Source organism: Enoplosus armatus, chromosome 7 (genome assembly GCF_043641665.1).
Source record: "Enoplosus armatus isolate fEnoArm2 chromosome 7, fEnoArm2.hap1, whole genome shotgun sequence".
Lineage (NCBI taxonomy): Eukaryota > Metazoa > Chordata > Actinopteri > Centrarchiformes > Enoplosidae > Enoplosus > Enoplosus armatus.
Window position 1 is genome coordinate 18321712 of NC_092186.1, and position 14034 is coordinate 18335745.

General features: G+C 38.9%; 1 protein-coding gene across 1 annotated transcript; it reads left to right on the forward strand.

Moving 5' to 3' along the window:
- Positions 1–599: 599 nt before the first annotated feature.
- gipc3 (GIPC PDZ domain containing family, member 3) lies at positions 600–12897 on the forward strand. The gene is made up of 6 exons (XM_070909252.1): positions 600–893; positions 4819–5004; positions 5529–5709; positions 10154–10263; positions 10892–10973; positions 12746–12897. Exons 1-6 carry the CDS (start codon positions 600–602, stop codon positions 12895–12897), a joined length of 1005 nt encoding a protein of 334 aa, XP_070765353.1.
- Positions 12898–14034: the final 1137 nt, after the last annotated feature.

Genomic DNA, 14034 nt, shown 5'->3' on the forward strand with positions numbered 1-14034 from the left:
GTGCATCACCAAGGATTCACCCCAGCAACAGCTTATTTCATTCAATGAGGCCAGCGAAGGGGGGGGCAAACTTACTCCCTACCCAGTGATATCATCTTACCTGTAACACTGGGACATTGTCTGTGGCCTTTTAACGAGTGGCCCACTTTGGCAACCATTTTGCAGATATGGGGGAATTTTCACACTTCAGAGGGATGTTCACACATTCAGGGTCATGTGTGTGCAACATGTCTCGCAGCCAGACTGATATGGGGGATCAGAGTCTTAACCGTGTCATGTGTACGAAGAAACCTTTACCTGATGTGTTTTGTTTGTGTTCTCTATGCGTGAGCTGCCAGAGGCTCAGGTGTAACACATTCAATCCTCAACTCAAAGGGTGTTGGGTTTCGACCCAGCAGGGTCTGGCTGGCCTCTACCAGCTACTGTTACCAGGCTACTCTCATCACTAATTCATCAGCGCTCCTCACCCCAAAGCTCTGTGTGGCTGGTTGGTTGGGTGGCTGGTTAGTTAAGTGGGGGGAAGGACAAAGTTTCTCTCTTTGCCAGAGCAGTGCACCACCAGGGCTCCCAGAAGAGGACCATACCTGAGCTGGGGCCCGATGCAGAACGGGGAGGCTATGAGCCCGCAGGACTCCAAGGCAACGGGGGCCGAGGCCATGGAGGAGCAGAAGGCCCAGAACCAGAGCCAGAATCAGGGGTGTATGGAGCCCACAGCGCCCCCGCTACCTCCTCCTTCACCGCCACCACCAGGGCCACCAGAATACCCGAGACCTAGGCTCATCTTCCACACCCAGCTGGCTCACGGAAGTCCCACAGGCCGCATCCACGGATTCACCAACGTCAAGGAGCTGTACGCCAAGATCGCTGAAGTGTTCAACATCTCTCCCTCAGAGGTACTAAACAAACTCCACTATGAATGTAAACATGATTAGGCTAATTAGTTGCATTTCCAGTTTTAGTTGAAAATTATCAAGATAAAAAAAATGGTGCTTTTCCTTTCTTGAATTTTTTGGTCTGGCAGGCCAGCTGCAAGTAGGTGTTAGGTTTCTATTCTAGGCTTTTTTCCATGATGCACTATTGAAGATCATTTGGCCTCACTACTGTCTGCCAGACTTTGTACTCGTCTGGGCCTTGACCAGGATCAATAATAAAAAACAAATAACCTGATAATGTTATCACACCACCATATTAACACGTTAAAGGAATGGAAGAGACTTTAGAGCAAAAAAAAATACCTTGGAAAGTTATTCAAATAACAGAATAGATAATAGGTGCTTAGTCACATTGATGTAAATATCCTCAAAATTCCAACCTGTTACAGACAATTACTGCACCTATTTTGCCTAATTTATTGGAAATAATCTGAAAGATTATCAGCAAGTCCAGCTGTGCTTAATTTCAGCTCATATAGAAACCAAGGCAAAATGGTCAAATACTCAAGTGAAAACAACCTTTGGGGCACTCCAGTAGAAGTAGAAGCAGCAGAGGCAGAGATAGTCCCAAGTATGGATGAAGCTCTAAAAACACTGGATCCTACATTTTCCATAATGCAAACATTAGAAACTTTTAATTAGACCCTTTCTGTCTTTCAAACTCAGTTTGAAACACAGGCTTTCTTTCATAATGTGGTAGTGTTCAAACCCAATCCAAGATAATCACCAATGTCATCACAAGGGTTATTTTCTCAGACCTGATGAAGCTCCTCCAAAGCCACATAAGACATTAGAGAACAACTGTTTTTATAGTCTGACTAGTACTCCACATGACTAGTAAAGTGACATTTGTGTGTAAAAATGGTGGAGTTCCCATTCAAAATATTCCTAGACGTAACATTACCCTAAATATATACTCAAATGCTGTAGTGCAGCTGTAACAAGTGATGATGATGATGATGAATTGTCTGTGTTTTTAGAGATATCAAATAGTACATTTCAGATAATCAGTATTTACAACATTATGGGACTAAACAGTTAATTCATAGCACTCTAAGGGATCGAATGTGTGGTTAAATTACAGCAGGCAGCTGCTCACAAGGCCAGAATCCTTGAGAAGAAGACAAGTCACTAAAGCTTCAGTAGGCTAGGTCAGGGCCGGCCAAACATGCTGCTCTTAATACTCAACACAACCGAAGGCCACAGGCTGTCTGAGGTAAAGACTTCCATGTGGATATCACAGAAAGACACTTCACATTTGCACTTTAGATTACATTCATCCAGAGCAGCTGGAGGTAGATGCAACAGGAGAGTGGTCAAACAGGAAGGAAACTGATAGTTGAAGAAAGACTGTAGCAGCTTTGGGTGTAGGCAACCGATTTTGTGTCTTGTGCTTATGCACATTTTGAACAGAACAATAAACATTCAACATTATCTAATACTTATCAGTAGAAGGCCACCATGAAGGCTTTTCCTATCTGTTGGACATAAATGACTGGAGATGTACATTTCATAGGAGCTAACCTTGATGATCTTATCAGGCAACTACCAGCCATGATTGTGTCAAATGTGTTGGCCTGTTTCCTTATGTTACACAAGTTTATATTCCTAATATTTTTAGGAATATTTATATTCTTTCTATTTTAGGAAAGAAGAAACTGTCAATTGATGTTCATTAACACAGGATATCACACCACATTAAAAAAGTGCACCTACATGCCTCAATTTAATCATTTTCACTGTTAACATTTAGCTGACAACCTTACACAGAATAATTTATGATTTGATATTGTTAGATTACCCACAGGGCAGCATGGTGTCTGGCTGTTTCCTCACAGCATGGAGGTCCTGGGCATCTGCCCGTTGTGTGCAGTCTGCATGGAGTTTGTATGCTCTGTATGTAACTCTCAGGGATTTTTGTCCAATTGAATTTGAAACTCTAAATTCCTGCACGTCTTCGTCTATATGTAAGCCATAGGTAGCTTGGTTTAGCTGTCTAGGGTATACTCTGCCCAGTGTGCGCTGGGACAATCTCCATCTATCCTGAAAGAATAAATAAAGGTTGGATAGATTACCATTAATAGTAAGCAATGCAAGGGTTGGAGTATTACATTGTAACAAATAAATGTCAATAAATTATAAAAATCAATCATTAAACCATGAGCCTTTTAACAGTTTATATCTAATTCAACTATCCACGTAAGTCTAGAATTATTAATAAACAGCCAGACTGTCTCCTTGGACTTTTCTGGTCTTGCATGCTTTATTGTTAAATCAAGAAATTACCCTATAATTGAATGGTTTTGTTCCAAAATAATATTCCAAATGTTCCAAATATTTAATTAATGGTTGATTTAACAACCTGTATATCTACAAGACCTTGAACTGCAGTCAGACTTCTACATATAAGACTTTCTATGGGAATTATTGGGCAGTTCGTTGGTGATAGTGAGAAGTACAGCAGTCTCCTTGACCTCTTGTAGACTGAGCAGCAGCAGAAGCAGCAGCATAAAGTTACAGTACAGCGAGATGCCAAAGAAGACCTTGGACTACAGTCAGACTGTTTCACTTGCCAAGAGAATTACTATGAGCTATATCTAACAGGAAATTCAAGATAAAAGTTCACTCAGGTTATCTTAAATTTCCGTTACGGATTACAAAGTCAAACTTGAACTTTAACTTCAGTTTCACCTTCATATTTTTAAAAAACAAAGACAATTACAGTTTTAGACCATAAATAAACTATAAGAAAGGCCTTATTGTACTTATACTACTACTATACTACTATCATTCTGTGACACACTCTTAATTCAACCACTAACCTTTGAAAACAACTACGATTTAAGCAATCAACTCCTAAAACAAATAGTCTGTGTGCTGAGATCGTCACTTTTAGGCTTAAACATTAATTTTAAAATAAACAAAGGCACTTAATGAGTCTTCACACTCATGGCTCATAACAAAATGGCCACAACAGCTAAATTAAAATGTTTGACTCTACTGCCCTCTGCTGTTTAACCTCCATACAGCACAGCTAAAGACATTCTGATGAAGAAAATGAAACACCAGGAAATACCACAGGATTACCATAGAAACCAGAATAACATGTGTTGTAAACACGTAGAAAATGATTGTTGTTTTCCAAAACATATATCATAGATGATCACTACATCCAGTTGAAGTATTCACCAAAAGCAAGTTGAAGCTGAAGTAAATTCTTTGGCTATGTCACTGACATTATTTAAAAAGTAAAATAGTGTCCTTTCTTTCTATTTCAACAATGTGCTATCAAAGAGTTAGGGGCCACTTTAAAATTTATTTAACTTAAAAATCAAACTTAGTTTGAAAACAATGTTTGTAGTGTTGATTGCAACTGCTAGTCAATGTTTACCTCTGTGAGCTCCTTAAATTGCACATTATTACTAAAATGTACCCCTCTTTGCCTTTTTCCTTTATTCAGATTCTAAACTGCCACTTACATAATCATTTTAGAGACAATGGAATATGTTTTATTTGGCTTTTGTTCCTACAACACAAATTGCTTGCACTTCAAGTGTCCAGTTTAAAGATATATTGGAAATATTCATATTTTTCTAAATAGTTTCACAACAAATGTTCTCATAGAATAATATGGCTAAAAAGAAGACTTGTTTACTACGGAGTGTGTACATCATATAGTAAACAGTCCAATTATTATTATTATATCTTTACAAAACTCATAATGTTACATTTTCATGTGCTGTTGATTCAACTAATTTTGAAGCTGCAGTTTGTGGTGTTGTTGTTTTGGATTACTTGTATTGCAGGTTATTGGGTTTCATTTTTGTGTGGGTGTTCAAGTCATTAACAGAAGCAATTAACCTTTTGGTCCATTTTCTCCCCTTAGATCCTGTTCTGCACCCTCAACTCTCATAAAGTGGACATGCAGAAGCTGCTGGGGGGGCAGATCGGACTGGAAGACTTCATCTTTGCTCACGTCAGAGGGGAGACCAAGGAGGTGGAGGTGACAAAGACGGAAGACGCATTGGGCCTCACTATCACAGACAATGGAGCTGGATATGCTTTCATCAAGGTGAACAAATGGAAGAGCAAAACAGGCTGAAGGACAGTAAACTGAGATTTCTTATTGAGTTTTATTGTAGATGAATAACAAAGACGACCTTGTGAAATAGCTCAAGCGTCTTCAGTTGGTCAGTCTAACCTTTCAGTCTGGAGCTATATGTTTAATAATGTAAACCTTCTTTTACTAAGAGGCTAGGTTGTTCTTCATCATTTATTGGCACATAAAACTTTGAGGGTTTAATGTGTTACATTCTTATTTTGTTAAACAAGGATTTAGGTTACATATGCACCACCATGAAAGTTTTATTGCTCGTTTAATATGAGTAGATTATTACAAGCAATTTCAGTCCTTGGTTGACAACACCTGCACATGAATCTCTACATTAAAGAAACATTAAACAAATAACTTCTCTTTGTTTTTCATATTTCTTAAAACAAATATTACTAATACTAATTTGAAAGGAAGCCTTGTTATCTCCATTTGTAGACGTCTCCTGGGCATGTACGTTAAAAAATTCAATTTGCTTCTTTCAGAGGATAAAGGAAGGCAGCACCATAGACCAGCTGAAGACAGTATGTGTTGGTGACCACATCGAGGCCATCAATGACCAGAGCATCGTAGGGTGTCGACACTACGAGGTGGCTAAGATGCTGAAAGAGCAACCGAGAGGCATACCCTTCACTCTCCGCCTGGTGGGGCCCAAGAAGGCCTTTGGTGAGTGGAAAGTGTTTTGCGTTGACTGGGCTTCACTGTCATGCACAGAACAGACACACACTCCTAAATAAGTCAAAAATAGTGGTTGAAAATCGAACACAATACTATCTACAGTTGGGGTTGACCTTGCAGTGCATTTTGGCAGGTTACTCTGAAAAAAGCTTTACAAGGGCTTTCAAGTTACATGATCTGGTAGGATGAATTTGGTTTGATGCTAAATATCATTAGCCTACATGAGTCAAATACTATTTCACACATGTCTGGAGTAAGACACTGCTGTCCCTGTACCTTGTATGCCTATATGTACTGGTGTTACTGCATACACACTGGGCACGATACTATTAATCCTCAGTAGTCTTTGTACACATTTGGACAAGAAATGTCAGTATCCATACCTTTCAAATGCTGGACCTTGTAATTGCTTGCATTCCACAGAGTGTAAATCCATTCCTAAATTTATTGTAGAATAAAAACCAGCAGGGCTCTTGATACTGAGAACCAGGAAGTAAAAGCGCAGGAATAAGGAGTGGGGAAAAAGAAACATTGCTGTTTCTCATATCATTGCTATCCTGAGCTCTCAGCACACATGGGAAGCACAAGTGTGTGTTGGTGTATGTGATTCATAACACTGACATTTAATATCATGAGCACCAGAAGCTGCCCCAAGGGTATATTTTTTTTATGATAGGACTATCCATGCAAGGTGTAGCACCACCAGCTGATTCCCACAGTTGGCCCCAGTGGTTGCCAAACAGGAAAAGGAGTCAGTAACATTTTAGAGGTTACTGGCTATCTGCCAATGAGCCTGGAAAACTTATAAAACTTAGCAGCTACGATTAATTGACCGGTGTTATGGCAGTGGCTGTTTGGCCTCAGCCTGAAGGATCTTGTGTGACAGTTGCTGCTCTTAGCAGGATTCGATTTTGATAATCAAATAAAATAAACTATAAAACAAGATATTCACTGTTTGAAAAACTGTTAGCAAAACAGAAACAAAATAAATTGAAAATTAAATTAAAAACTGAGTCAATATTGGTCATAGTTTTTGTCAATGAATATGCAGTTCATTGGAAATCAACTCTTTAAATTCAGTTACTGGAATACATTTTCATTCTCAATCATGTACAGACAAAATTAAAAAGTGTTTTGTGGGTTATTTTATCGCATCGCAACCACAAGAGAAATCAAGGCTCTTCAAAAGCAATGTATGTATGTATTTAAATATTTAAGGTTTGTTTTTGGTTTACAATTTAACTGCAAGCACAAGACATGTAGAACAGAAATGAAACAAAAACTTTCATCGGGATACAGTAACAACCTAGAAGCAACCTGTTTGTACTTTTTGACATAATACCTTCCCTATCCCCCTAATCCTAACCTTAAGGATCAAAACTACATACCTAACCTATAAATGCCCACCTGATGTAACCTTAACCTTAACCCAATTCCAACCTTAATGCTAAAAATGTCTCAACCCCTTAAAAAGCTGGCCAAAAAGTCCTCACTCTCAAATTTTAAAACTCACAAATATAGGAGCAGACATACACATTTATACAAATACTGGACTTGTGAGAACACTGTATGGGCTTACACTTGTTCCCTGGAGGCTTACACTAACCTCACCCATCACTGTTGCATTCCTAACCCCAACATCTACTCTTTAACCCCAAAAGTCCCGAAAATAAACAGTCATCCTTATGTGGACCGTATTTTTGTGGACAGATGAGAAGGGAGTCCCCACAGTGTGAGCAGTGCTTAGTCCAATGGGATGAAAACACTCACACACACAGAGAGAGAGAGAGAGAGAGAGAGAGAGAGAGAGTGAGAGAGAGCACAGTACGTCAGTTTTTCATACGCTTAAGTCACAGAGCAGTCAGTGCCAAATAAACTGTAAATATTTGATCTAAATGTACTTGCAAATTCCCTGTTGCTAGAGAACCTGAAAGGCAGTTTTCATTTACATTTAAGTCAGTCAATTTCTGACAGGAATAAAAACGGGTAAACAAATTCATTGGGTTACAGTGACTTGGTTTTAAGCCTATTAATTATTAATTAGTTTGGCCTCTTTTTCTGACTTTTGCTGTATTTATTATTGTGTTTATATCTCAAGTTACACTGAGAAAAGATTAGTAATGACATGAGAAGTTTATTTGACATCAGCTTCTTGTAGATGACCAAAATCTGCTCTCACACGGAGCAAACTTTTGTGCACTTTGAACTTTTTTCTCTTTCACCATGAGGTCGTACTTCTCCCTTTTCCCTTGCAAGAAATATTTTACCTGTCAAAAGTATAACAACTGGCTTATTTCTTGCATCTGGTTTAGAACAGAGACGAAGGAAGGAAGTCCACTTTTTTTAAGTGGATATGTCAGACTGAGCTGGAGCCCGGCTGTCCACAACCGCACTTATTAGACAGGAAACTAAATCCATAGTCAATGGGCTGACTTCCTGATAACAATCAGTCTATCTTAGTATATTGTTATCATGCCTACATATTTGACAAAACACTCTCAACTCAAGGTCCACTTTCTCGCTCCCTTGCTCTGGAGCTTTCCGCTGTATGAGTCAGTCTTCATCAGCAGATTGAGTTAGCCAACTTAAAACATGTCAACTTAAAAGTGTTTTTCTGTGAACTGCTGTGTATAAGATCAATAATGAACTGTCAAGCTCAACAGAAATCTAGTTTTGCGAAAGAATTGCATATTGTACTGTTTGTGGGACATTTTTTTGCATCATCTGGCAGGGTAAATTGTCCTTGGGCCTACAGTAGCTTTGTAGCTTTGTCTACAATTAAACGAGAGTATCTGGTATAAGTGATGATCAGAGCACAAACACATCCCCTTTATTTCATTGTATAAACCTGCCAATCACAATTTTCATGGAATTCAATTAAATTTCTTAATGATTGAAACACACACACACGATGGCTGGCTGCCAAATCTGAACACGAAGGATTAGATTTCATGAGTAAAATGATTTATTACACTAATTAGAATCCTGAATGTAACAGAGCTGGGACTTCATTATGGCCCTAAATGTCAGAGAGAGAATACTAGGCGGTGCACAGAGTGAGAGTAATTCACATGAAAGTAAATTCAAGACTCAAGAGAACCTTATTGTCATTGTCTCCAACAACTGAAATGTCATACTGTTGAAAAACAGTAAAAAGTTTTAACCCTCGACTGAACCAAGCAAGACTCAGTTAGCGTGACATAGCTGATGCAGACCTCTGACATCCCTCAGGAAAGAGTTTAATTCCCCTTTGGAATCAGTGACATATAATACTGCATACAGATGTGCGTTGTCACGCAGACCCTGGGGCGCGTGTGTTCAACATAACTATTTGAGAAACACAGTTGAGTTCAACATGTCATAACAGGACTATGAGCTACAGCTATGCTAGTGGCTCTGTGAGGTGGTACTTTGAGCTAAATGCTAGCATTAGCATGATAACATGCTCACAATTCAGTATAACATGTATAAAATTAACCACGTTCTCCATCTTAGTTTAGGCAGCTAGCATGCTAGAAGAAATGTTATGGGATCAGTAGAATACATTGTCTGCGAAACATTTTGTTCCAATCCATGTAGATGCTGAGACATTTCATTGAATGTGAAAGCTTCGATCTGCTAGAAGCGCTGGATTAAAAGTCAGAGGTTCAGTAAAGTCAGAAGGATTCATTCTCAGATATTTCAGTCTGGACCAAAGTAGTGAAACGACCGACCAACAGACTGACAGTGCCATCCCGAGAGCCACGGCACCAGCGTGGCTACAAAGAACATGATAATGGGATAATATCTTCCTGTAGATGTCAGGAGCTGATTCACAGTCAGCAACTTTATTGATGACACAAACAAAGTCCTTAGGATCAGTTAAACCGGTCACTTTCACTCTATTACAGGAACTCTTCCTTTACTGGAACTTCGGAAACATGGTAATAACAACACATGACTGGCTTTAACACTGGTCTTCCTGTAGAAAGGGTCACAACAAACTACGCACTGAAACTTGATTTGAAACTTGCTCACAGGCAACATACATCTTTAAAAGTGGCTTCTCATTTCATCGTACACCACGAGTTACTTATTAAAACAATATTTCATGTTTTGAAACTAGCAACAGTAGTGGGATGAATTACAGTCTGTCCAGTTAAAATTTGTTGAACAGTTTGTCATTTATGAGACAAGAAGTACACATCAGAATAAGGGACTGTGAATTATGTTGTCTTTCCTGGGAAAAATATACTGTTCTGAGTTTTGGTTTCTGGCAAACAGACACAGGAAATGTTGAAAGTTGAAAGGAAAAGACAGGTGACCACTGAGACAAACAGTGCTGTGCAAAAGAAATATCATATCACTACTAAATAAATTAATAAAAAAATCCCACAGATTCTCTCTTTAATTTGATTAATGGTTATCATCTTTTTTGTGTGTGTGTTGTTAGACATGATTGGAATGAGGACCAGAGCGCCGAAATCTAATGAAGGAAAGATGGTGAACGGTAGGGAGACGCTGCGTCTTCGCTCCAAGGGTGCCGCTACAGTTCAGGAAGTGGTGAGTTACACACACTCAGCTGGACAATGACTGCTGAACTTCCTAGTGAACTCAGACATGTAAACAGCTGATTAGATTGATTTTTTTAAAATCTTTTTTATCTGGTCTTATCTTGTAACACCCATAAACACACACATAAACTAGCAAGCACACACACACACACACACACACACACACACACACACACACAGTCACACAATATCTGTCATTCCGTAGCGAACAATGTCTCAGCTTTGTCAGACGTGATCTCTGTAAACAAAGAGATTCTTCTTCAATGGAGGATATTTCACATTACTCTAAACTATTAAGTGAATCCACAGACAATATCCCTTGGAGAAAGCTTGGAGGCTGAAAAGGCTCACTGGTTTTCAATAAGCGACACATTTAGAACACTTGACAGGCAGTTAAACAAACAGTTAACGCCTACCAGTAATACTCGATTTCATCATCTATACACTTTGATATATTTATATAACATTAAGATGGGTGACAAACAATAGCCCAAGATATTCTTGGCTCTTACACGTTTTGGCATTAGAAGGTAAGCTCTCACAGAGTTTGTATCACCATATTTAGAGCACAAACACCACTAAATCACACCTTTGTATTTTGCTGTCCGCTCTGCCAGCAGGATGAGTTTGAAGAACAGGCCACCAAGAAAGTGGACGACCTGCTGGAGAGCTACATGGGAATCAGAGATCTGGAGCTGGGTAAGACCACCCACGTAACACTTGTGTCCTTAAAATAAACATTACATTTGAGTCCACGTTTGGATGTAAGGAAGCGAGTCATCGCTGAATGGATGTTCTCACACAAACCAAGGAGTCAGTGGTTGTTGTGGGCTGTAATAGACTGGCAAATAGTCCATGGTGCTTCACTGCCTCTCTGGCATGCTGGGATAGACCAGCCCACTTCAGCGCTTAGACGGATTAAAGGAAAATTCCTCCTCAGATTTTATACTCATCATAAACCTATCTATGATGATGAAATGTGGCTCCAGGGAGCTGCTGTTTGTGGTTTTTCTATGTAAGGTAGTTTAGTATTTTTGGAGTACCTATAGTCCCTTTAATTAGACTTCGGCTGGTGAGTTCCTGCATTTTTGAGACTGCCCCCTGAAAACCCCCAGAGAATATGTCTGAGTCTTTAGCATGCAGTGCTTTGTGGTGGAGGAAGCAATAACGAAAGCAGTTTGACAAGAATATTTCCATCGCTTTCATCTGCAACCTCACAGTCATGTTCTTCTTTTGTGGATGAAGTTTGCTCAGTTGTCATGGAGATGTCATGCATGCTATCTCATGCTCAATTGAGCAAACTGCTGAGGAAGACCATAAGAAAGTGGACCTTGAGTTAAGATTTTTTTGTGAAGGTCAAGAATAATCTTTTACACTCAATATCAATAGTGTAAGCAGAAAAAAATGCAATTGGCAGCATCATTATTGGACTATTTGAATTCATCCTAAATATCGTTACTGAAAAGAAGAATTGTAGTTTATTGTGTTGTCAGCACAGGAGAGAGGCTTCTCTATGCTGAAGGTCCTTGGAAGAATCTGGAATTTGAGTTGAACACATACTCACTGATATGCTTTTGCCCTTTCCCAGACCTTCAAGGCCAACGGCCTGTCAAGGCATTTGGCTGTTTAGACCTAATTTAAAATGGGTTAATGATTTCTCAATCCACTCTCCCCCCTGTTTTTTACTTTAATTTGATCCTATAAAAGTATGTTTTGTTGCATATTTTGGTCATATTCAGAATAATGGTGAGAAAAGTACTTGAAAAAAAATGATTTACTCTCATAGACATTTTGGAGAGACAAGACATTTCATTTTGCTTGCTGATTAACTGATTTGGTTTGCGATGTCATTCAAACATCAACATAATATCAAGATACACAGTTTTGGGGAGAAATATTTTTTCCTGCCATGGAGGAGTGTGCTGTGCATGCAAAGATATTCTAGAAATTGTTTATATTGGAAGATACTATGTGATCTAATATTCACGGTCAGTGTTTCCCACACATAAGCTTCACTTAAATATTAAAGCCTGTCTCAGAATATTTTGATCCATATTAACAATGGACAACAATTCATAAATACAATTTGACATCATCAAGGCTGCTCCTGAATCCCCAGACCCATCCAACTGAACAGCCAATGTATTTGTTAACTTAAACAGAATAGCAGTGTGGGTGTTTCTTGTGAACACTCAAATAAACAGGATTGCACTGTATGTTACAGTAACATTGGGATTAAAAATAAAACCTTAAAAGGAGATATTGCATCACACAATTAATTGGCCAATTTTATGAGGTAAAAGACTACAACAGCACCTCTAAATTGATTTTTTTGGTGCCTGTTGTTTTGGCTTTGGCTGCTGAGAAAGAAAACATACTAGCCACAATCAAAGCCTACCAACATGTGACAGAAGTTATCAACAGTTAACCCTGGGTTGATTCAAATCTGTCCCATCCCTTCTTTTCTGCAGCAACCACCATCGTGGAAGCGGGCAAAGACAAGAAGAACCCTGATGACTTTGCAGAGGCCTTGGACTCAGTTCTGGGAGATTTTGCTTTCCCTGATGTGTTTTTGTTTGATGTATGGGGAGCTATTGGAGACGTCAAGAATGGTAGAATTTAGACATTTCAGAGAGAGAGAAAGAGCTCTGTTCTCTGGTGCATTCAAATGGAAAAGCAAGAAGGTGTAGAAGCAATTAATGTTGCCTTCCCAGTCCTTGCATACATTTTGAATCACTTCCTTTAAAACCATGACAGGGACCACAATTAATCCAACCATTTCCCTTTGAACAGTCAAAGCAGATCATCACTCTTAATGTTTTCCTGAATTTTGGCAAATCTCATCAAATCTTTTGGCAAACAAACACAAAACACAGACATTCATATTGAAATCAGAGATTAAAAATAACCTTTACAGTGTAGGCATTTAACGGGTGATCTCGTTCGGGGTGGGAAGCAGTGGCAGTAAATTTTGCTGGTTCAACAAAATAAAGGCGCATTCCCATTTTGATTAAAGATAAAAGTTTACGGGATGTTTTGGGGGCTCTCTCCCCTACATATAGACCATTATGTAAAGGGTATGAAAACAACATGTCAGGAAACACAACTGCAAAACAGTGGATAATCCAGCCATCTGAGAATCAAGGAAGTTAGATAAGCTACAGTAAACCTTTTTTCCTCTGATGAAGACCCACTGGGAAAAACAGTAGAGGAACAAAGAGACATTTTTGGGTCATCTCAAACTCAGAACGTATTAGTCTACTTCTCCATTACCAATAACCCATACAGAGATCTACAGAGATCTACCTGCATGATTTGTAAGTTATAAAATAAATACATAAATAAAGCTAGCTTGTGTGCATGTAAACTATTTCCTTGGCATTCCCTGCATCAATTTTGCCTTAAAAAAATGAAGGTCTTCATGCTCACTAATATTTAAGATAACATTCTATCACATATTCACTTGCTTCCCACTTCACAGGAAACTTTTCTGGTTTGTTTCAAAGAGGGAATGTAAATATACTGGATCCGTTTGTTGCAGTATTTATACTTCAGTATCACTGTTCTTAGTTTCAACGTGCTGCTCTCTCTTTCTGTCTCTGCATTGGAGAGTATTTACTGTGAAAAGAAGGAAGCATCAAACTACATATTAGAGTTGACAGTTATATGTTTTCTGGCTCACCAAACAATGTGAACAAGGATAAAGTCATATTCTTTGCATACATGCGAGCAAGCACACACCAAACTGTCAACTTTCAAA